Source organism: Carica papaya, chromosome 8 (assembly GCF_054855325.1).
Source record: "Carica papaya isolate Zhongbai chromosome 8, ASM5485532v1, whole genome shotgun sequence".
NCBI classification, from domain to species: domain Eukaryota; kingdom Viridiplantae; phylum Streptophyta; class Magnoliopsida; order Brassicales; family Caricaceae; genus Carica; species Carica papaya.
The window spans coordinates 6906005-6931380 of record NC_142316.1 but is presented as its reverse complement, the minus strand read 5'-3'; the positions used below and the strand labels follow the sequence as shown (position 1 = coordinate 6931380).

At 33.2% G+C, this 25376-nt stretch overlaps 1 protein-coding gene and 1 non-coding gene across 2 annotated transcripts; both read right to left on the bottom strand.

The window, feature by feature from the left end:
• Positions 1-2140: 2140 nt before the first annotated feature.
• On the bottom strand, positions 2141-12050 carry LOC110814246 (PRA1 family protein A1-like). The gene is made up of 8 exons (XM_022041653.2): positions 11753-12050; positions 10710-10750; positions 10544-10622; positions 9183-9269; positions 9018-9106; positions 8803-8874; positions 8583-8707; positions 2141-2497 (listed from the first exon to the last, which is right to left on the bottom strand). Exons 1-7 carry the CDS (start codon positions 11908-11910, stop codon positions 8604-8606), a joined length of 630 nt encoding a protein of 209 aa, XP_021897345.1. The 5' UTR covers positions 11911-12050; the 3' UTR covers positions 2141-2497; positions 8583-8603.
• A 10844-nt stretch (positions 12051-22894) lies between these two features.
• On the bottom strand, positions 22895-22968 carry TRNAV-CAC (transfer RNA valine (anticodon CAC)). The gene has a single exon. It is a non-coding gene; the product is annotated as a tRNA-Val (tRNA).
• Positions 22969-25376: the final 2408 nt, after the last annotated feature.

Sequence of the window (25376 nt, the reverse complement as noted above, 5' to 3'; positions counted from 1 at the left end):
TGTGGTATTTTCTAATTTAAACTATATTTATACTGGAAACACATGCACACAAGATTTTAATATATTCTTTTGTAAACGTAAGATATAGATACACACACACACACATATGTATATCTATATTATGTACGCACGTATATAATAAGCAAAATCTGTAAGATCTGCCAGGGTATCAGGACCAACAAACTTTGACACTAATCACATACTCTACTCCAAGAACACAAAAGTATTAAAAAGAAAACCCTCAATAGCCGGACGGACTCAAACTTGTTGGGAATAATAATAAATATAAGTGCTCTTTTCAAAAAAAAAAAAAAAAAAATTTAATTTATTTAAAGACTTTTTTGAATTTTCACTTTTTATAAGGAAATATGTATACCTTAGAAATAAATTAAAATTAGCATATATATTTTTACAAATAAAAATCTAGTCTTTCCATAACACAATATATTTAGAAATTTTATTTCAAGATTTTGGAACACACCCACCCAATAACAATTGTTTAGCAACCTCAGATAACCAAATAAACTCTTGAGTAAAACTTCTACCCATCAACGAAAATTGCACTTTTCAAAAGAATTAGAACAACAACATAGCCCCCAAAGTCTTCCAACCGAAACTAGGAAAATTCCCACACCTCTTGGACTTTCAACAGTCTACACACCTATACCCAAGCTCTCCATTAGTTATTTTCTGGAACATTAGCTCAAGACTGCTTTAAAATTAACCTCATCCATGATCCTGCATCTACCTTAAACTTTTCCGCTTCTAAGAAGCACTACGCAAGAAGAAGATCATCAATCACCATCTCCAGCACCATCCTAAAGCCCAATTACCCCAGATTGCTATCCGCCGAGATGCAGAATGGAATTTGACTCTGTCAACAGATTCTTATAGAAACTCTTTCCCGCTCTCATTGATATCACCATCATCAACTTTCTCAAAATCACCAAAATACTTCTCCACAAAACTTTAAAGAACCATGGCGCCCAGAGTTCCAAGGGAACTCCCATCACTAAACTTTCACAATCTGAAACAAATCCTCCTCTTATGGATCCATTCTTTTAAATTATTCAAATATTTAACCCAAAAAAATCTCTTCCTTACCTATACTACTACACGAAGAATAATAACAAACTTCTATACTCCTGACTCCATTAATCATCCAACAAATATTATTCCCAGAAATTTTCACATCCAAATTCTCCTTTAACTCATCAAAAGCACATGATTTTAAAACCCAACTCCTTGCCGCAAGACTTAAATTCATGAATCTTCTGATGTCCATCATCCCCTACTATACACTGATGACGGTCCCATATAATCTTCCCACTGATCATAATATCATTCCTCTTTTCATTGTTAACATTACTACCACCTTCTAACTTATGCTTCCACACAATTCCTTTAGATCTCATCTGCATCTATTCCTTCATATCTGCCAATTACTTTAACATGAGATTCGTATTTGTCCGTGAAAGAAACTAGCTGATGAGTACAGCTGGAAGCACTGAAGTCAAAAGTTTCTCCAACAAAGTACCAACATAAATTCTGTTTTTGAGAACTTCTTTGTTACCAGTCTTCCTTTTTCAGCCATCTACTTCCTCTTCTCATAGCCACGATCTCTAATGAACTAGATAAACCATACCCCAATAAAACTCAGAAAAACCGAACTCCCTTAAACCCAAAACTTCATTACTGGACTAGGAGCCTCCTCTCTCTCTCTCTCCTAGAGAAAATTTTAATTTATATAATGAAGTAATAACCATGGTGTAGGAGATTAAAAATGCATCTAGACACATATATACCATGAGGATTAAAAAATATATTTAATTTATAGACGTAGCTAAAATTATACCAAACATCAAAAAACCTATACAATTTACGATATCGAAGTTTCATATATTTAAGTATAACAAGAAATAAATTCATTTACATATATAAATCCATTTTATATAATAACATGTGGTTGCATCATGTCAAAAGATCTAATGAGCAATTTTCCTTCAGTAACAGTCAAATGTGTTTCTTAAAACACATAACAGCCTAATACAAGAGTTAAATCATTCATCTTTATCTTTTTTTCCGTTTTCGGGAACAAGAGGAATATAGACCTTACTTCAAATAGCAATAGACTGAAATATATCGACATGATCACATGGTATTAGTAACTCGTAAATCTAAACATTTGTTTCAGCTACAACATATAGTCTGCCAAGTTTTTCTTTCTTTATCAGCAGAAGAGAAGGGAGATTCGATAGGTTTTTTTGCAATGAAGGTGGGGTTAACAATCCTCCTAGAAGATTTTCTGATTCTTACAATACAAAGCACATAAGGAGATAACTTTGCAGAAACAAGAGGTCTTGAAGATTTACATGCTGTTAGCAATATGCAAGGGTTGCCAGACCTTGCCTGCAAATTCTGGCCAGCCACATGAATTATTCTATGCAAGATCTTTAAGTAACAAGCTGTACGAGATTCATAATCAACAAAACAATCCCTGCACAGACAAAAATTGCCAATCAGAATTGATAAAATGAATTACAGTTCAGAAAAGAAAAAAGTAAGAACAACAAATGATAACATAATTGTCTATTTAGCATGTCTTACATAATCCTCAATATAAGCAAACACATGGAGACCTCCTGTTCGACATATGCTTGAAGCAGTTGATAAATGACTTGTCCAACAATTTAACAAGGGAAATACTAATCCTCATTTGTCGGGCTTTAGCTAGGAGGTGGAGGATTAAACTCCAGATATATACCCAACATGCTAGCTACTTGAAACCCGGTCAGTCATCATGGTAAATAGAATAAATTACTGACTTTATGCACCATAATGATACGCCATGATACCCAATACCATGATGCACCATAATGATTAGCCATGACACCCAATATCAAAAAACAAATTTTCAAACTGAGATGGAAAGCTATTTTATCTAATATCCTGTTGGAACACTGATCTAAACATCTATAGGATAGAAATTAGAAAATTAAAAAAAAAATGAGGCAGCAAAAATGAATCCAGAAATGATGTCACTAACAAACGAAAACAGATTTTATGGAATTCATTTGATTGGAATAAATCACAGAAAGCTTTCACAGTTAAAACTAAATGTTGATTTTGCAAAAGAGTTGCACAAAGCTAGTCATTAATGGTGCACAAACATAATTCTCTGGTTACTGATAGACGTTATTCATCCAATAATGCTCTGAGAATTTCTCAATTTTCAGTTATTTAATAAAATACCTCGATAATTTCTCAATTTCTGGTTATATGATGCAACTAAACTCTAAATGTAATACTTAAGACTTCCTAGATGTAACATATAAGAAAATCTAGGCATAATGTCTAGGTTTTATCCCTAAGAGACACTCTCCTCTTTCGCCAACTCTTCTGTTTTTGTCTTCCCATTATTGACTGACCACTCAAGCCTCTTGAGTTCTATGCTATTCAGCTTCTTTTAATTCCTTCCCTTTGTTCACTTAGCTACCAGATTTTTTTCTCCTCAATTTTTTTGAAAAGGTCAAGCACCTACCACTCCATCCCTTCAGAACTTATTCTCAGCATCTTGTTAGCTTTTTGTTTACATTATTTAGAACCCACCCACTGCCCATGTTCTTTAACCATAAAAATACACACTCAAAGATCACTGTCCGTTTCAACCTCACTGACGACCTTGTGGTGGCCCACACGATCTCGGACCACAAAGCCGGGGAAGAATGTTGAAGATGATGAAGGCAACCACAATCCCAAGCTCAACCATCAAAGACGACTAAGAGGAAGATTGGAAGAGGGCCGCTGGTGCTGGAAGCTGAGGGCTGTGACTAAGGCTGACCAGCTGAGCTAGAATTAGAGAGTTGTTGTACCATGAAGTGCTGCAACTGGCTGGGACCAATAGATGAAGCCATGAAGGAAGAAAAAGAGGAAGAGTGACAATTAGATTAAGGGACTTTGCGTAAATGGTTGGAGACTAGGCTTGGGATAAAGCCTCTACCGGTGGCTGGTCTAGCCAGCTGGATAAATCATCTTTCTGCATTCTGAGGTTTGGATTAGTGGATTGAGCTAGGCTAGATGCTCAGCTGGGCAGATTTACAATTTTTTTTGTTTCAGTCTGTTTGGTCCAAGCTAGATTGGAACTTTTTAGTACTCCAACTTCAGACTGAAGACCTGTTCAGTTGGACCTAATCCAGACTATATGGTCCAATTCTATTTTTGATCCAGACTAGACTATGGAAACACTTAATTGGCAATTGATTCCTATATAGGAATAGCTGCTTCAGATGACAAAATATTAAAAGGGGAAAGGAGATTAAGAAGTCTAGTATATTTGTTATGATCCCAACTGATGGATCGTGTTACAGGATGATTCACAACAAAATCAATAGATCAAGTTGCATTTTTCTTTAATTTTCTGTCGTTCCCTGTCTTTATAAATTCAGAAAAATAATTAGGACTCACTGGACAGAGAGAACCCTACCACCTCTGGAGTAAAAATATACTTTTCATTCACATAAAATTTCCAGATATATACAAAGAAGAGCAATTAATTCTGGAATTTGAATATCCATTGTCTTATAATAGACTTATTTCTTACCTAATACGGACTTAACAGTTAATTTAACACACTTACATAGTGATTACAAGAAAGACTACCACTAACACACATATATAAGCAATTACAAAGCATTATTGACTTTATTTCTCCTTTGGGAAAACTGCAGGTAAGGAACCATGTTGCTCTTAACAATCTTCCTCCTCCCAATCGTTCAAGTTTACCTCGCATACAACATCCTCATTCAAAACTAAATAAAGCTTGCTCCTCAACTAAGTTTGAGCACAAAGAAAGCACCCTGGCAAACCATACATCAAGAGCCTACTCTCACACAACACCTCTCCAAAACTTTAGCTTCTTTCCAGACATGACCGTTGATAGGGTGCCGGACTTAAGATCTAGTCACGGGGCTCGCTGGTGAGAAATCCTGAAGCAAGCATGGTGTGCCTAGATCCGGGCTTAGGATCTAGTCCCAGCTGATTGCTTCCCATTTTTCCAGCCTAACTGACCTATGGTGTGCCTCATTTAAGAGAACCTCCAATCTTTTAAAGAGAAACTCTTTGAAATAATAGCTTGATTATTTTATTTATGATAATAGCTGTATTATAATTTTAGGAATCATAATCCTAGTTTTATTCCAAGTCCTAAGCTAAATCTAATTATAGTAGAATCTTAATGCTAAGTTCATTCTAATTTTCCAATCTAAATCTAAATCTAAATCTAAATCTAAATCTAAATCTAAATCTAAATCTAAATCTAAATCTAAATAATTAATACATATCTTTAAATAATTATAACTCTTATTAGTTCTTCAAAGAAACCAACTTCCTACTAGACTTAAATTCCTTCCTTTCGCTGCTTTCATGGGTCCCACGCCCTATTATTTTCTGTATTCTAACATTTCTCCTCTCCTCGGATTGAAGCTAGTCTGCAAGCACCAAAGTGGAATGTTTTCTCATCCCTTGCTTCCTCATCCCTTGCCTTGTCATTCTCAAACCCCATAGTAGCTTTTGCACACATGTTCCGGAATAAACGATTTATCCTTCTTCCTCCTTTCTTACATCTCCTTCCTAATCAATTTCTTGATAAACGGTAGATTAGATGCTCGTCTGTTGTTGTTGCCCACCAGTTTCCCTTTCATAGAGCCTTGCCAAATTCATAGCAGTAGCGACATCAGATGGTTGCTGTAGCTCGCTTTTCCAGATCTCATCAAACCTGTACCTCAATGTATTAATTCTAACATTGAGTCAACATCTCCTTAGCCTCTCCAACCTAGGAGTTACCAACAAACAATGTGCACAATCACCTTCTTGCATATTCGAGAACACATTCCTGCGCATAGGAGGGAGAATCCCAAACACAACCTGACCTTGAACAAGAGTCCAATCTGAATTTCATCAAATGAAGGTAATACAATTTCCAAAAGTTTTGGAAACGATTTGAGGTTGCCCATTGCTCTACAGTGAGGAAGAAGATCATGTACTCAACATCCTTTGCACAATTATATCCCTTATTTAGGACTCTCACATAAGTTTCGAGCCTTTGTTCCAAGTTTAGCTGCAGAGCAGCTTCCTCACAATATTCAAAAGGCTCTTGGAAATCCTTCTTGGAAGGCAACTGTATTTGATGAGATTTGGGCTCTAGAAAAGAATCAGACATGGAAAATCACAAAACTGTCTCCAAGAAAAATCCAGTAACGTGAAGTGGATCTTTACAGTTAAAAATAAGGATGATAGAAGTATCAATTGGTAAAAGGGGCGACTTGTGACAAAAAGATTCACCCAGCCTTATGATATCAACTGCCAAGATATATTGTCACGATGGCTAAGCTAAACACTATTTTTGTTCTCCTGTCATTAGCTGAGCCTTTATTGACTTCGTTGTTGCGAAAGGAGTCAAGAAGGAAGGACTAGCAGCTCCTCAGAGACACCAGAGGGTACCATTCTGATAGGGTTCATCCATGCTAGTGAGTTAGTTCTGCACCAGAACTGTGCAAAAAAACTAGTTCAAAATCAAGGCAGCTATTTGAATGATTCCTCTCTCCGTCCAGATCAAAAAACAGACTCTCAGCTCAGCAGCTAGAACAGACAGGGCACCTGCCTCCTGGAATTTTTGTTGTCCTTTTCGGATCACAGGGCCAGGGCATATGCCAGGTGACTTAAAAAAGGGTAAGTAACCTGGTTCTGCTAGTTAGTTTTTTCATTCAGGCTTGCACTTACTGCTATATTTTCTTGGATTCTGGGGGATTGATATTATGTACTTGTGTATGGTAAGGTAGGGCTTTCATTGTATTGGTTGGGGTACAGGGTAAGGAGTCTAGCCTGTAATTTGAGGTAAGGAACTAGGGTGTCTTTCCTACCACAGGGATGACCCCTCCTGAGACTTATGGTGATGTGCTCTATATTCTGGTCTCAGCACTGGTCCTTGCATGCTGAAGCCAGCTAGACGTGAAGAATGCATTCCTAAACAAAGACCTAGCTGAAGAAGTGTACACAAAGATTCCTCCTAGATTTGGAATGCCAAATATTAAACATCAACTTTGAAAGTTAAAAAGGTTGTTGCGTAGTTTTAAGCAATCTCGAAGAGCTTGATTCGGAAGATTCACAAGAGTAGTACAACAACAAAGATATTCCCAATATAAAGCCAATAATAAATTGAGTGTAAAGAAATTAGACCACAATAAGTTATCTATTCTAATAGTCTATGTGGATGATATAATTGTCACTTGTGACTTCACAGAAGAAATGATTAATTTGAAAAACAAAATCTGGCCAAGGAATTCAAGAATGAGGACCTAGGAAATCTTAAATACTTCCTAAAAATGAAGGTGGCAAGATCAGAAGAAGGTATATATCTTTCTCAGAGAAAATATATCATAGATTTGTTTACTGAGTGTTGGATGTTGGGATGTAAACCAGCTGCCACAAGTTAGTAATGTCCAGAAAAAGTGTTCCAGTTGATAAAGACTGGTACCAAATATTAGTATGCAATATGATGCTCCAAGACTAGCATTTTCTTTTGAAGAGCTTTGAGTCAAAAGCTTTTAGCTCCTGTGCTAATTACTTTGGACCAGTACCTCATAAAAACTTCTAAAAAAATTGCAAACCAACCACTACCTCATTTGATAATTTTAATCAACTTTTTCATAATAAACATAATCAATATTACAAAAACTAATAAATATCTCAAATAATAATATTCAGTAACAAAAAGAATTAGGCTTTTATGTTGGTAAAGTTCACAAGAATCTTCAAGTATTTCTGGAATTTACTACACTTTAACTATTTTTAGTTAAAAGAGTAACTAATTGTCCTCTTTGAGCGACTAAAGTCAGTGAAAAAAGGTCAAGCATCCAAATACTTTTCAAAATTAAACTACTATATGCTCAAAGCACCAAAAACCATGTGGACATAGAGCACAAAAAGAATCCAATCAATATAGTTTCTTCATCATATTTACAAATAAAAGCAGTTTAGGTTTTACAAGAAAAATAGGAAACTAAAAAATGAAAAAAAAAATAAGGAAAATGATATTCCATAGAGAGAGATCAAAACAAAAGATTAAAAAGAAAAACACGCAAGCCAAATTTAATGGAATTTTTTGAAGTCAACAAAAACCAAACATAGTTTTTTTCCCATTTTCTTTTTATTCTCTCCCAACAAACATAGGAAAATGGGTAAAATGACTTCTAGAAGTAATTTTCCACAAGTCAAGTAAAGCCTAAACCTCCTCTACACCAAATGATTTTCCCAAGGGACTCTCTTCTGTTTACACCTGACGGAAAGTGTGACGGCAATTTTTTGTTGAGGTTCTGACCATTTTCTTTCAAAGCTTTCATCATGGACCTATGCCTCAATGTCATTTGATTTCATGAACAGATCAACAACTTACAACTCTAAAGAGACTGGATGAACTACAAGAGAGAAGATTCTTCACACGCTTTGCACATTACAAAGTAAAAGAAAGATAGGTTATTAATAGTGGCAACACAATCAAATGTTGAAGTAAAAGTAGATTCATTCACCTCAAAGAAACTCCGTGCACCCTATAGTTCACTATAGTTGCGCCAAACTGCTCGAAATTCCTCCCGGAATGTGTTCAGACGTGCTTTTAAATTAGGAGTCCTCAAGCTAGCATGGAGGATGGTGGCTGAGAGAAGAAATAAAAGAAACGAGAAAAAGGGTTAAGTTGAAGCAACACAGACTGCTAATTCAAAAACGTGAAAACAGGAACGGTTCACATACCAAGAAGTCCAATTGCAAGGGCCCACGAAAGAATCAAGACACCACAAGAAACATACCAAAGGATGAAACTTACTGCAGGAAGAAAAGGGGGGATGGAAATCAATCAGTGCACATTTTCTGCTATTTTCAGTTGACAATTTGACTATATTAGTTCGATCATAAAGGAAAGTGGTACACGTGGAGCACATACGCAACACTGCAAAATTATAAAATACCAGAGGAGAACATCAAGACAAACACCCAGCGAGGTCGGCCACATATGTGAATTGCTCTTTTGGCTGACGCACGTCCACGAATGACAGGGCTGGCAATAATAAAATAGTCAATGAAGCAGCAAAATTAGATACTGACCAAGGACATTAATTGGCAAGCATGCATACGTCAAAGGAGGTCTCATCTTTGCTGCTAAATGTGGAGAGAATTGCCTCACAGTTCTTGTCACCTTCTCACTAAAAGTACCTGCGAAGCTGTTCCAAAGAAAAACATTTAGCAACCACAGTCTAACTAACTGACAGTACCAAAAGAAAAAACAAATGAGAAAGCTTATTATCTTTTTTCAAAATTTCAAGGGCGAAACTGACACTGTAAAGCTTGCTTAGCCAAAGTTTTTTTTAATAGAACCCCAGCCAAATCACCAAAGGTAAACCATTCCAAATGAGTAAGAAAGGCATTAAATATCATTTTTTATTGGAATATAGGGCCAAGCAAAATTTTGATTTTAGAATAACAAAGCACTATTTTCTTATTGACACGCATTCATGAGATGCGACCAAAGGTTTTTCAGTTTCTTTTCACTCTCTCCCAGCAAGTTTATTTCTGCTTTTCCATGTCCTAATCTGGTTTTTAGGCTTGGCATTTGTAGGTGGTTATTTTTTTCTTTTCAAAGAAGAAAGGAAACAAATTAACATTGCAAGAGAACCAAGGGGTTTCCACCAATGTACAAAGGGAGATATTTAAGGAGAGAAATATCAAAATACTAAAAATATCCACTCCAACCACAGTGACCGTGATATGAAATACGAACCAACAATCCCCAATGGAGGCAAAAGAAGAATTCTCAAAATTTCAGCAACTCCTCTGTTCTCAAATGACCTAAAGATAGAACAAGGATATTTTGTATAGAGATTGCCCAGCCATACTTGATAAAGAGAATCCAGTTTTTCTCCTTTTCTCTCTATCTTTTATGTCCTTCACTGTTTTCTTTCCTTTTCAGAGGAACCATCAACATGCTTTTGTGCTAACACTTTCAACTAAATTAGTACAAGCTGTTGATTGTTCCGTGTTTCAGGCCCTGAGACTCACGCCAGAAAGGTAGCTTGAGTGATTTAAATTGTGTGCTTAGCTTCTATTTGAGCTAAAGGGCACGGTTTTTCAAGGGGTCCTTGTAATTGGATTGCGATTTTGGTTGATACTTTGATTTTTTATACTTCTTCTTTTTCCTCTTTCAGAGGACAGTTATCTTCCTCCAGGTTTGATTTCCCCTTCATTCACCTAATATAATTTTTCTACAAAAAATTAAATGGAAAAAATAGCATAAAACCTACTGCAAAATCATGTCTGTTAAATACAAAGATTGTAAATAGAAATTTCTATTTCAGCAACTTAAATTATGCCAAGAAATCAAATAGTCTAAAATCAAAAATCCACAGTCCCACTACTAGAAGTAATAGGTTCCGCTGTCCTGAAAGTAACTAGATTTAGCCATTAACAAAAGTTACTTAGATTACATAGAGAAGCTTACCTATCATTCAGAAAAGCAATGCTCAGTGCTGTTAAAAAAGCAGCGACAATAGCAAGGGGCCTTTTAAGAAAACCCAATCCTGCAGTTGACAACCCAGTTACATATATCTGTGGCAATAAATTGCATTAAAAGAAGAAACTAAACTAAAGCAGTTTTGTTGACTAACCAAGAATGAAAATGATCATAATGAAGTAGTTAGTCCGGTAGCTGCAAAACCATTCAAAATTGAAGTTTACAAACTATTAAAAGCTGACAATGAAACGTCTAAAAAAACTTTTAATAATGCATTTGAGAGAAAACAAAACATGATAACAAAATTTTAAAATTGTATTCTTATATTTACTTTTACATATTTCCCACGAGATACATAGCTGAGAAAACATAGAGTAACTTCGGAAACATCCAAACATTTTAATCAGTAAAGCCATAACAGTAATACAAAAAGAAAACCAAGAACGCTAGTATCCATTATAAAAATAATGGTTGCAAGGGCCAGACAACTTATCTGATTGCCAAGAGATTTGTGGGATCAGAGTGTCGTTAACCAATTATGTTACTTAGGATAAAATACTCATTATCCGTGCCCTTCAAAGATGAAATGAAGAAAAAACCAATTTGCCGAACTTGAACTAACCAATTATGTAACAAGGGTCTACTCATTACCCGCAACCTTCAAAAATGAAATGAAGAAGAAAACCAATTTTTCAAACTTTCCTTCCTTTATATAATATTCCCTCTAAAGGGAGGAGCAGCTCAAGAACCAGATATTTGTGTTTTCAAAACTATACTTTTCATCTTCGTCTTTCATCTGCGAGGACTGAACATACAGTTTCTTTATCGGAAAGAGAGATAACCTAATATCGGAGCTTGTAACTGATTTAAACAAGTCCTACTCTTCTCAACCTGAATTACTTTTGGATCACATATTCTATTGAAAATGTATAGTGAAAATTTTATATGATTAAAGTAAACGAAAGAAAACTTTAAACTCCAAGTTCTTGTTCTCTATTCTTTCCTTTCGCTTCCCGCGAAAACCGAACAACATATATACGATCATGAATTGAACGGATTCAAACTTCAGGGAAAAGTACTTGAGTAAATCAACTGATGAAACGGCCTGCATAACCGCTCAAGAAAAACAATTTGACGAGAAACAACAGCTAACACCTAAGTGAATCAGTCATGAAACGAAAAGACAGGTGATCGTACTAGTAAAGATTGCATTTGAGACGGCTGTTCCATTTGGCGTAGGATCTGGGGACTGTGAATCTGGAGAAGAACTCCGAGAGAGGGCGCGGTGGCGATGACCAGTCCACTTCGCGTAGCGCGTCAATCAGATCCTCTGCCGTAACGTTTCCCCAATCCATAGCAACGTCAGCCTCTTAGCTGTTCGTCTCTCCTTCTGAGAAAACCTAGAAATGAAAAGTTTGATGGTGATTCAGATACCGGAAGGCAGAAGATACAGGACGAAACCGTAGAGAAGAGAAGAGGAAAGTTGAAGGGAAAAGAATTCGTGTGTCTCTACGGGTTAAATACCTCAATTTCATTAAATTTCAATTTGGCCCTCTATTAGTTTTATATATTTAAATGACCCTGCATTTTCTAAGGTTATTCAAATAAGTCCTTAACCGTTTCCTGAAGTTTGTAGTCTGTCCCGGGACTGCTGGTTTAGCCATGAGACCATCTTTTCTTTTTTTTTCGCTTATTTAGTCAAATAGATTCTGGATCTTTTTATTTTATTTAAATAAATTCTCCGGCTAATTAATTTTTATTAACATTATTTATGTAGCAATTTATACTTATTTATGTAGCAATTTAGTATAAATTATATCACTATAATTGTCAGTGATTGTTATCATAACAAAGACATTTATAGATGCACTTCTCTCATTATCGCTCTTTTTTAAACTGAAGCAATCAATTCAAATCCGAAATATAACAATATCCCTTGCAATTACATATCCTCTTATTCTTTCGTAACTTATAATGATAATAATATAAGTATTTTTTCAAGTTGATAATTAGTTATAAACTTATAACAAATCTTTATTTCTAATATACATTGATATTTTAATCTCTACGATCTTATTAGAATATTAGATAGAATGGCATTAATATAAATACTTAAAACTATAGGATTATTTTTTGTAACTTGTTCTCTAGTATAAATACTACTCGCATGTAAAGTAAAGAAAACAGAATACATTTTTTCCCAATTTTAGTTTTTTGACACTCTATTTCTCTCTCACAAATTTCTTGAATGGTATCCATTTTGCTCGAATTTTTTTATCAAATTTATTCTTCATTTGATCATTCATATGCTCTTTAATTTTTTACTAAATCTAATATGGTATCAGAGCGAATGAAGTTTATTCGCATTCAAAAAAACCTACACTAGTAATGCAAACAATGCGAAAAACACTCAAGATACTCAAAGAGCATCAAAACGTGACTTGGAGCAAATTTCAAATGATGTAAACACAAATAAAGTTTCAAACTTGAAAAGTTTCAGCGGACCAGTAACAAGATCAAAGGTAAATAAGCTTAAAGAGTTACTCCAAGTTTTCACTTAAAAACATGTAGATGATGGGCTGGCCAATTGTGGAAAGTTCAAATATGAGCTTTTTGAATAGCCCAAATTCGCAACTTTAATTGGGTTTAAATGATTTGAGATAATTTGGGCTTGTTTGAGTCTTATTGGTAATGGGTGACTAAGCCTTATGTATGGGTTGGATTAGTTAGTTGTTTTAAGTATTTTAGATGGTTTTATTTTAGTTTGAGTTAATTAAGCCCATATAGTCAAGTGTAACTCATTTGGGCTTAAGTTTATTTCAGTGTTATTACAAAAATGAGCTCATACCTATATGGTGCCACAAACAATTAGTGGTGTTGGTTAAGAAAATTATAGTTAAAAGGAGTTACATAATAATTACATGCCTACAATTAGCCTAGTTATTGTTAGAATTACAATTGTAATTGTTACATAATTAGCCCAGTTATTGTGGGAGTTACAATTGTAATTATTGTGTTGTAACTTATCATTGATTTCTTTGGCTATAAATACCAAAAGAACTCTTCTTTGTCAACATTAAGAGTTGTAATCAAATATTTAAGAATTGAGTTGAGAGCGTTTTGGCTTTCTTTTTACTTTATGCACAAGGTGTTGATTTGAAATACAATTGTTATTACTTGTATTTCAATTTTGATTTCCTATTTCAATTGTTCTTGGTGCTTGTTTGGATTGGGTTCAAGAGATATCATTTATCTTTCTTGGGTTCTATTTAACTTCTATTATTTGGGTGATTGAACAAATTTGATTCCTTTTTACTTGTGATCTAAATTCTGTTCTAAACCGATTGAAGAGTTCTAAGGTTCATGTAAGGGGCTTGGGGTTTCGCATCAACTAACAGTGAGTTGTTCTAGCGGTGAATCTCCAACTATTTAGTTCGTTAGAAAATCATGGACACTTCAGTTGTTTTTGGTACAGTGAAATGGATGAGGCACTCACAAATCCCTACTTTCTGCATCCAAACAAGAGTCTCGTGCTTCTGCTTACATCAACCGTCCTGACAAGTAATAATTACCATCCTTGGGCACAGTTTATGAAAAGTGCATTGATTTCTAAAAATAAATTACAATTTATGGACGGAAGCATTCATGTTCCACCAAAGGATGATCATTCCTATTGCACTTGGCAGAGCTGTAATACTTTTGTAGTTTCATAGATAATCTTATCATTGTCCTTCTCAATTGTTCAAAGTGTAATCTTTCTTGATTATGTCATAGATCTTTGGAATGACTTAGATGATAGATTTGCTCAAAGCGACCGAGTTTGAATTAGTTATGTAAAAGGATGAGATTTCCTCTTTTAAAGAAGGTACACAGTCATTAACTGAATATTTTACTCAAATTAAGGTTCTTTGGGATGAACTAGCTAATCTACGGTCTGGACTTACATGTTAGTGCAATATACAGTGTATATGTGGAATAGGAAATGTGTATAAAAAAAATATAAAGAGGAGGACAAGATTATAAGGTTTCTTAATGGGCTTAATGAGTCCTACAGTGTAGTTGGAAGACAAGTGCTCATGATGGAACCTTTACCAACATTGAGCAAGGTATTTTCCTTAGTGATATAGTATGAGAGAACTCTTAACATTGGACATTCGGGATCCCCATATAAGTCAAATCTGTTTTATGCAAACTCTAACCAGTAGAATAAGAATAATAATGGGCAGAACAAGAGAATTAGTAAAGGAAAAAATAACAATAATAAGACTTTAACCTATACATATTGTAGTTTTGTTGATCACATTATTGATAAGTGCTATAAAAAACATGGGTATCCTCTAAGTTATAAGCCTCGAACGAAGAAAACATCAAGTATTAATCAGATCAGTACACAACTAGTTGATAGTAACTTTGAAAACAATAACTCCCAATAAAATTCCAATCTTTCAAGTAACAACTTAGAAGGCTTGTCTCTCTCTTCCACTAAAGACCAGTACTAAAACTTTCTAAACCAATATCAAAAGCTCTTGACCCTGATGTAATCTATTGGATCTGTTTCTCCCAATGTAACAGCAAAACATATTATGCCACAAGTAAACACACTTACTGCCAACTTCCAGCCTATATGCGCACAAGGTATAACTTTTCCTTATCTTTGCATACTATATTAAATGAATGGATTATTGACTCAGGTGTTACAAATCATTTAGTTAGTTCATTTGAGATGTTTAGTCTGTGTAGACTAGTCACAAATATGCATATAAAATTGCCTAACTCACAATCAGTCCCAATTACCCATATTGGGATGTTCACCTTTCACTTATGTTGGTCCTTCACAATGCTTTATATACATCTTATTTTACCTTAAATTTAATATTTGTTAGTAAATTGCTAAAGGATTCTCCCTGTTATTTGACCTTTCATAACACCTTTTATATCATTCAGGATATTCACACTCAAATGAGGATTGGTTTACAGAGGAGAGGTAAGGGTTGTATTATCTTGAGGTAAGAAAGATACCCACTATAAATGTTTTTAAGTTAAGTCCTTTGGCTTGTTCTATTTTCTCTCAACGTAAAGTCTTTCTCAATAACTACAATCTGTGGCACTTTTATCTTAGTCACTTTTCCAAACTAAGACTACATGTAATAAGTCAAATAGATGAGTTTGTTCTTCCTTATAATTCTTTCAATTATGATGTTTGTCATCTTTTAAAACAAAAACGATTGTCATTTCCTATCAGTACTTTAATCACTAAAGCTTCATTTGATTTAGTTCATATTGACATCTGGGGTCCTTTGTTTATTTTTTCCATTTCTGACCATCATTATTTCTTCACTATTATTGATGATAAAAGTCGCTATACTTGGTTGTATCTAACGAAAAGTAAAAGATAAGCAAGAAATTTGGTTATTAATTTCTTTGCATATGTGGAAACTCAACATAGTATAAAGATAAAATACATTTGTACTGACAATGGACTAGAATTTAAAATGGCAGAATTTCTTGCCACTAAAAGAGTTGTACATCAATGTTCATGTCCATACGTACCACAACAAAATGGTGTAGTGAAACGGAAGCGTAAATATATTTTAAATATGGTACAATCCATGATGTTCAAAGCCAATCTACCTAAGAAATTTTGGGCAGACTGTGTTACACATGCAGTTTATTTAATCAACTAGTTGCCTTCTTCTGTCATCAACAATAAGACTCCCTTTGAGCTGTTGTTTCTTTCTATTCTAGAATATAATCATCTAAAAAATTTTAAATGCTTATGTTATGCATATAATCTTTTGCCTGGTAAATTTAAATTTGATTACCGAGCAACTAAATGTCTTTTCTTCATATATCCTCCTCACATAAAAGGGTTTAGGGTATATGATCTAGCATCTCGAAAGGTGTTTGTCTCACGAGATATTTAGTTTGTGGAACATGTCTTTCCCTTCAATTCCTCTATGTATAATGGTTATAATTTCTCTATTTTTTCCCAAAACAATGACTTAATGACAGAGTATAGTGGTTAAAAACTATCTTTACAGCTTCAAGATATTGCAGTTACTGGTACTTCTACTGAATCACCTCAACCTAATGATGTTCCTCATCCTTCTTACAATGATGTGTCCTAAGGTTCTTTCCCTTTACATACTAATGAAGTTGTTACACATGATCCATAATTATCTCATACTATTGATCATGTTAATAAGAATAAAATACTTCTTAGAAAGTTCGCAAGGTCTACACAGCAATCATCTCATTTAAAAGACTACTATCTATGTGGTTTGAAGTCTTGTGTCAATTATGCATGCACACCACACTACATTTTCCAATTTATCTCTTATGAAACATATTAATCTCAAACAAAAAAAATTTATTTAGGCCATTCACAAGACATAGAACCCAAAATCTATCACCAAGCCATAAATTTTCCTTGTTAGAGAGAGGCAATGTTTGATGAGATTAGAGCTTTGGAAGAAAATAAAACTTGGGAGTTGGTTTATCTGCCTCTTAGAAAAACATATGTTGGATGTAAATGAGTGTATAAAATAAAGAGAAAAACAAATGGTTCGATATAGTGGTATAAAAACCTGGTTAGTGGCTAAAGGATTTACTCAACAATCCGAAGTTAATTTTTTGGACATTTTTTCTCCAATTGCTAAGTTGACCACGATCCGCACAAAACTGGCAATAACTACTATCAAATGGTGGCATTTGCACTAACTTGATATTAACAATGCATTTCTCCATGGTGACTTAAGGGAAGAAGTGTACACAACTCTCTCCCTTGGATTTAAAGTTGTTAGTAGCAAGGTATACAGACTTATTAAAAGCTGTATGGTTTAAAACAAGCTAGTAGACAGTGGCACTTTTAATTAACTGATGCATTAAAATGTCATGAATTTAGTCAAGCCATTTTAAACTCTTCTTTATTCCTCAAATACTCAGCGTCTTCCTTTATTGCACTCTTGATATATGTAGATGATATTATACTTATAAGTGATAGTTTAGATGAAATTTAATATGTCAAGGATTTCCTTCATGCAGAGTTCAAAATTAAAGATATTGGTGAATTGAAATTCTTCTTGGGTCTTAAGATTCTTTGATCACCTAAAGGGATTAATATTTTCTAAAGAAAATTTGTTTTAAATCTCTAAATAGATACTAGTTTTTTGGGCTGTAAGCCAGCGCCCACACTAATGACTTACTCTATAAAGTTAGTCAAACAGGAGGGTTCTCTTCTTGTAGATGTTTATTTGTATCGGCGACTTATTTGTAAGCTCTATATCTTACTAACACTCGTCCAGATATTAGTTATTATGTTCAATAACTTTCTCAATTTTTGGATGCTCCTACAACAATGCACTTACAAGCTACACATCAAGTTTTGGGGTATCTCAAAGGTACTCTTTCTACATTGTAAGGCGTTTAGTGACTCTAATTGGGTATCTTGTGCTGATTCTTGCAAGTCCCTCACTAGCTTTTGTGTTTTTTTCGTGATTCCTTTATTTCTTGGGAGACCAAGAAATTATAAACCGTTTATCGATCTTCTTCTAAAGCTGAGTATCGTGTTTTAGCCATGGTCACTAGTGAGTTGCAATGGTTAATTTTTATGCTTCTTGATCTGCATATTGATTCTCCTAGTGCAGTTTTGTATTGTGATAATTTGTCGACTATCAAAATTGCATAGAATCATATTTTTCACGAACTCATAAAGCACATAAAAATTGATTATCATTTGGTCAGACAAAAGCTTTCATATGATCTTATTTGCTTGCTACCCGTTTCATCTTCACATCAGCTTGTTGATTGCTTTACCAAGGCGATTCCACCTTCTCAGTTTTAGACTGCTATTGTCAAATTGGATAACCAAAATCTGTATACTCCAACTTGAGGGGAGGCTATTAGAATATTAGATAGAATGACATTAATGTAAATACTTGAAACTATAGGATTATCTTTTGTAAATTGCTCCCTTGTATAAATACTGCTCACCTATACAGTAAAGAAGACAAATTATATTTTTCCCAATTTTAGTTTTTCGACATTATGTTTCTCTCTCACAAATTTCTTGAGCAGCATTCATTTTTCTCGAATTTTCTTATCAAATTTCTTCTTCATTTGATCATTCATCTGTTCATTGATTCTTTACTTAATCTAATATTTTTCTGACTTAAATTTCTTACTACCTTTAAGAATCATCATAATTAGTTTGAGCTATCTTAAATATTCTAAATAATTAACGTAAATAACCTCGAATAATCTTTAATCATTATCAATGTTTATTTTTATCTTATTTCAAATTCTATCTTGTTTAATCTTATATTTGCTAAGCACTTTTCTATAGAAAAAATAGTGAAAGCAACCAACAACATGTAGGAGAGAGCAATGTAATTTTGGGAGATAAAAAGAAAAAAACATAAAATGTGTGAGGGGATTAAAACATATATGGCAATTTGGAAAGGAAATTAGAGGGAGAAATATGTTTGATTTAGAATTGGTTTGAAAAAAATGTTTGGATGAATTTTGTGCAAAAAAGAATTCTATAATTAATATAAGCTTGACATTTTTTTTGTGCTTAACATTTTAGTTTGTTGTCGATACAGAATTAAAACAGGAAAAAGTTATGGAAGAAATACATGATCCTACTTGATTTAAAGTTAGCACAAAATTACTTTCAACAGTGTCTTCATGGACAAAAATGAATGAGCGAAATTGTTGCTATTGTCTTCAATTTAGAACATCTATAACTTTTGAACTTTGAGTATATAATTTTTATATATGAAAACTATTGGCTACATAGTAACACGTAACCTTTGAATTTTGTCACGGGAACACATGACATATACATAAATATTGTTAATAAAGTTGACTCGTTAAATATTTGTTGAATAGTTTTTAAAAATATATAATCTATATGAATACATAAACATTAGAAGAATTAATCTAAATAAAAATAAATAATATATTTTTTTTATTTAGACACCAAAAGTAAGAATAGGTCATTTAAGTATGTTCGTTATGTGACATAAAAATAATATTAATAAAAGTTAATAGATATTGATTTATTTGAGTAGTTTTAAAATATATAATATATTTGAATATGATAATAGTAAATGAGTCAATTAAGATAAAAAGTAGATAATATATATTCAAGTATTTAAGTAAAAAAATATTACATAAGATAAATATTCTTAATAGAATTTGACAATTAATGATTTATTTAAATAATTTTCAAAATACGCAACACATTTAAATAAAAAATAGTACATTAATAAACTTAAATAAAAAACAAATAGTAGTTTAGGTATTTTTAGTCATGTTTATTAATTACGTTTAAGTATAAATATTTATTACTTGTATACTCTTTATCTCCTAATACATTTATCATAAATATCATATTTAATTAATTAAGTCATAATTAATAAATATATACGACGTATTCATTATATCTAAAAAATAATTTATATTTACATAATTTTTTTTATCATCCATAGGTTTTACAATTAAATATCTTTCTCCTATTTTTCGAGGTAATAAATGTAAGACCCAAAAAAAAATTTATTTATTATTATTATTATTTTACTGAATTATTTTTAATTAATTTTAAATAAATATAATTAAGTGTTAATCGAATTTAATTTATTTTAAATTACTTTAATTTATATAAACAGAAATAATAATAATAAATATAATAAAAAGGGGATAAAATTATTTTAGGAATTTAATTAAAAGCAATTTTAGGAAAAAAAAAGTGAAAATTTGGGTTCTAGAGATATTTTTAAAAGAAAATTTGAAAACCAGATGTCAAAATACAATTTGAAAAACTTACGCCACGTCAGCAGCCCCGGCCAACCAGGGCACGCCGCGTGGCAGAGACGCTGACGCGGGAGGCCACGCGGAAGGGAGCCACATAGGGGATCCGCGTGTGCGCGATCGAACGACTGAGATCTATTCCCGCGCGCACGGACGACTCATATCAAAAGCGCGTACGGACGGCCCAGATTGCACACGTACGAACGGCTCAAATTGAATCGCACATGGACGGTCCAGATTCATTTTTTATTTAATCGCGATCGAACGGTACAGATTAAATCGCGATGGACGGCTCAGATTTAAAAGCGAAGGGTTATAAAGAATCTCATCCATACCCAAACCCTAACCCTAGCCGCCAGAGCCCTCGCTAGAGAAGACAACCCAACCACCGGAGGACCGACCGCCACCACCCGTCGCCGCACCGGAGCACCTTCTGGCCGCCAAATGAGGTAAAAATTCTTCCCTTGGATCGGATTTCGATTCTAAACCCACCTGTGGCCAAATTGGAGCCAAAACACCGACTAATTGGCCAGAAAATACCGCCGAAGCCCAACGGCGGTGTCGTGGGTTTTTTCAGTTTTTGTCTCCGATGAGGCCCTTTCCGATTCTCGTTCGATGTAATTTTTATCCCATTGTGACCACCGTTCCTTCCTTTACAGGTTGACCGAAGTAAAACACCAAATCACGACTCGAGCCGGAGGAGCCGCCGCACCGGAGAGCCCCGCCGCCGGTAAATTTCAGTTTTTGGTATTTTTTCGGCCCACCGATGGACCTAGGGGTGTTTTATCACAGGAACCAATGCAAGTTTAGCCGAATTCGACCGAAAACGGCTGAAAATAGCCAACCCGAGGCAGATCACCGCCGCTTACGGCGGCGCCGTCGCCGGAGCACGGCGGAGCCGCCGTGCCAGAATTTCGAAATTGGCCGAGTAGGCCCTGGGTCTAATTTTGAGTTATTTGGGGACATGTGCAGGTACCGTAAGTGTATTTTATTTCCCGGAGAAAAAATTCAGGGAATCTAGGGACTGCCCGTAGGCGCAGTGGAAAAATCAGTTTTAGACTTCGAATCAAGTAAGGACCCATCACCCTATTTTCTATCATGGGATTAAAGTCTAATAAGTGATAAAACTGTATTTTATGAATTATATAAATACACATAATTTATTACGGTTGCTAATGAAGCCTGAACCAGATGTATTTCCCTGTCAGTTCCTGTTTGGTTTATTTTACAGTTTTAAATGCAGTATGGTATTTATTTTATTCATTCTAGAATTTTGAATGCATGAATCACTGCTTACTTTATTGCGGCCTGATTTTGTAGATCTAATAATAAGTTTGCCTTGTTGGGTGCTCGTTAATTGTTTAAGTATTCATGTTTATGTGGAAAACGAAAAACTAAGAAAAAAATAGAAAATGTATGTGAATTGATAAATGGATAAGTTGACAGCCTCACTAGATATCCTAGGAGATGGTGGACGGACCGGGTCCATAGGTAAACCCACCGGGAATGTTATCTCATACCGGATGGGGTATGGAGACTTTAAATATTTTTGCGCTCATATCGGACGGGGTATGAGGATGGCTCGCTTCACCCTCATACCAGATAGGGTATTGAGGTTTATTGTTTGGCACCCATACCGGACGGGGTATGGGGACGGCCCTAGAAATTAAGTTTGTTAAACGAATAGTTCACGGATAGCGGGGACTCCTATGGATCCCCACGGATACTAGTAGGCTGATAAAAATGGATAACTGTTGTTTGATGATTGAAATATAAAAGTATGACATGTACTATGTTACAAATTGTATATGAACTTATGATATCTACGATGTTATTGTTTCCATATGTCGTTTTTATAAATCTCACTGAGGTAAGTGGACGGTAAATGGTTTGATTATTGATAAATAAATTTACTTGAAACTTGTGCTCCATTGGTTGTTTTTAACTAACCTTAATTTTTGTGACAGTGATATAGTGTAATGTCTTTACTGGGCTAGTGTAGCTCACTCCTTACTTAACCATTTCATATCCGGATGACTTGGTTTTCGAGCCCGATCTACAAGAAAACGGCGAGTAGTTACCTTAATGTGTATTAATTTCTCTTATAGTCTTTCATTTCCAGTATTTTCCTTTAGATGACTTATTTTCGATATTGTTAGTACGTTTAAGTTATTGTGTAAGGGATATGAACCAGAATCTTTTATTTCGTTTCCGCACTTATATTATTTATATACATTTTCCTTTTAAATTTCCGGAATCGTTACAATAAATATATTTAATAACTCAACTTGAGAAATAAATATCAATTAACTCTAATTTTTTATGTTCTTATTATTATTTTCTTAAATAAATTATTATTCTTAAAAGTCTATAGGATATTTTAATTTTATATCCTAAAGTGAAAAAATTTGTGAGCGCATGAATATTTATTTGTGACCAAATTCGAAGCGCTGTAGCAGATAATGGTTGGAACTTAGCAAAGTGGTGGGAAGTGGAGTTTGATTGCGAAAAAATATACAAAATAATTGTCTGAGCCCGGGTTCGAACCGGGGACCTCTAGTGTGTGAGACTAGCGTGATAACCAACTACACCACCCAGACAATACGTCAAGTCTACAATTCCTATCTTATTGATACATTTGTTCGAATATAATCCTTAAATTATTTTTAAAGATCATTTCATAGAGACATATTTGATAGTATAAAATTTTAACCGTAATTAAAAATAAAGAAATAAATCAAACTAAAACTATTTTAGATTTATTTTTACTACAATTTTAACCCTATAATTAAAAAGATCATAAGCTAAGTTGTTGTAAGTCAAATAAAAAATTTGTTGAAAGATATAATACATAAAAATGTTCACATTATGAAATGAAATAAAAGTTATCAAATAAAACAAATAAAATATTTTGTAGATGACAAGAGATATAATGTATTTATATTATTATATTAACAACAAAAACTATCTAAGCTTAAAATTTTAATTTTAACTTTTAAAATTGATTATATTTATAATTATAAAATATTTTTTACGTTCTATATTTTTAAATATTGACCTTTTCAAATTTAATTTTTTTTTAGTAGTTCTAATTTTAAGATTTTAACATTAATATCTAATATTTTTATATTTTGTCATATTTTGATATTATTTATTTTACGTTAAATTATGATATAAGTATCATAAATAAATATAAACTTTACATGTTAAAGCACTTGACACACATTTTTTAATTACGAATAGAGTAGGTCAATGAGATAAATGTATATTTTTAATATTCAATAAAGCCTAAGTCGTAACGGCATTGGAAGATTGAATCAATAGTTAATCGAGATATACATACATACATTTTCAATTCCATGGTATTGAATTATTTGCTATCAAATTTGTTTATTATAAGATTATTCATTTAAGGAATTTATTAAAAAAAAAAGTGTTTTTAGAACTAGGTTTAGAATCTTAAAATTATATAGGCAACGTTAGATAAATATTATTTTTTGTCACTATTCTTAGTATAAAAGAACAAAAGAGGGTTCTTATTACTTTAAAGGTTTGAATAAAAACATGTAAAAATCCATGAACTTGGGTAAAGAAAAAGTACGAGTGAAACATCATTTCTCTAGTGTGTTTCTCCAATATCATTTTCGGAAAGTAAAAAGTATGTACCCAGTTTGAAACTTATTTTTAGATTTAAATTTAATGCATAGTTATTAAAAATATGATCATATCAATTTGACAGGTATAAATTTTAGTAAAATATTAAATCTATATATTTTTTATGATATTCAATTATATAATATTATATATTAATACATTTAACGTTAATTATATAAAAAATTTAAATTTTTTTTGCTATTATAAAAAATATAATAGTACTCATTAGATTTGTGATTATCATAAATATCAATAAAAATTCAATTTACAATGTTAAACAAAAATTCATTTAGCTTACTTTTCTAAAAAATAATCTAAGCAAATCTCTTATAATATATTTGTTTTTAAATAAATAGATAGACATTCAAATATATTCTTATACTATTAAATCATAATAACTCAAAATAACTATTTAAATTTTTTCATAAATCTTATATATTACCCCTAAAAATAGTATTAAAAAAATAATATCAAGAGACTTTAACTATTCGAATTTATATAATTAATATCAAGATTTGAAAATAATAAAAAATGAGAGACAATACAAGATAGTCTAATTCAAATTTAGATGATACGCAAAGCTTTTTATTATAAATCATGAGCATTATAGAGGATTAAATTAGTAATTGTAATGATTGTAAAAGATCCTTAACAATTTTATTATAAGATACATATCATAATATAAAAGTTAATATACATGGTCTATAAGAGGTAGATTACCAATTTTTTAAAAAATATAAAGTGTGTAATTCTTCTACCATTGTGATCACTGATTTTTTCTCTACAGGTTGACCGGAGCAAAATACCAAACTGCAATGTGAGCCGAAGGAGCCTCCGCACCGAAGAGCCCGACCGTCAGTGAGTTTCGATTTTTTGTATTTTTTCGGCCAACCAATGACCTTTAACGTATTTTCTCGCAGGATTTGATGCAAAATCGGCCGAAAATAGTCGACCCGAGGCGGACCGCCACTGCGGGCAACGATGCCGTCGTGGAAACACAGCGAAGCCGCCGTGCTGAAATTCCGAAATTGGCTAAAATTGGGTCCTGAGACTGATTTTGGATTTTTTAGGATATTTGTATGTATTTACAGCGCGTTTTAATTTTCGAAGAAAAATTTAAGGAACCCGTGGACGGCAAGTAAGCGTAGTCAACAATTTAGTTTTTTGGACATTAAATTGAGTAAGAATCCATCACCTGTTCTCTCTTATAGAATTGAAGTATAATTAACAATAATACAGTATTTTGTACAATTTAAAAAATATTCATAATTAATTACGAGTTACTAATGGAGTTAGAATTGGAAATTATCTATTATCGATTCTGTTGAATTATTTTATAGTTAATTATATGATA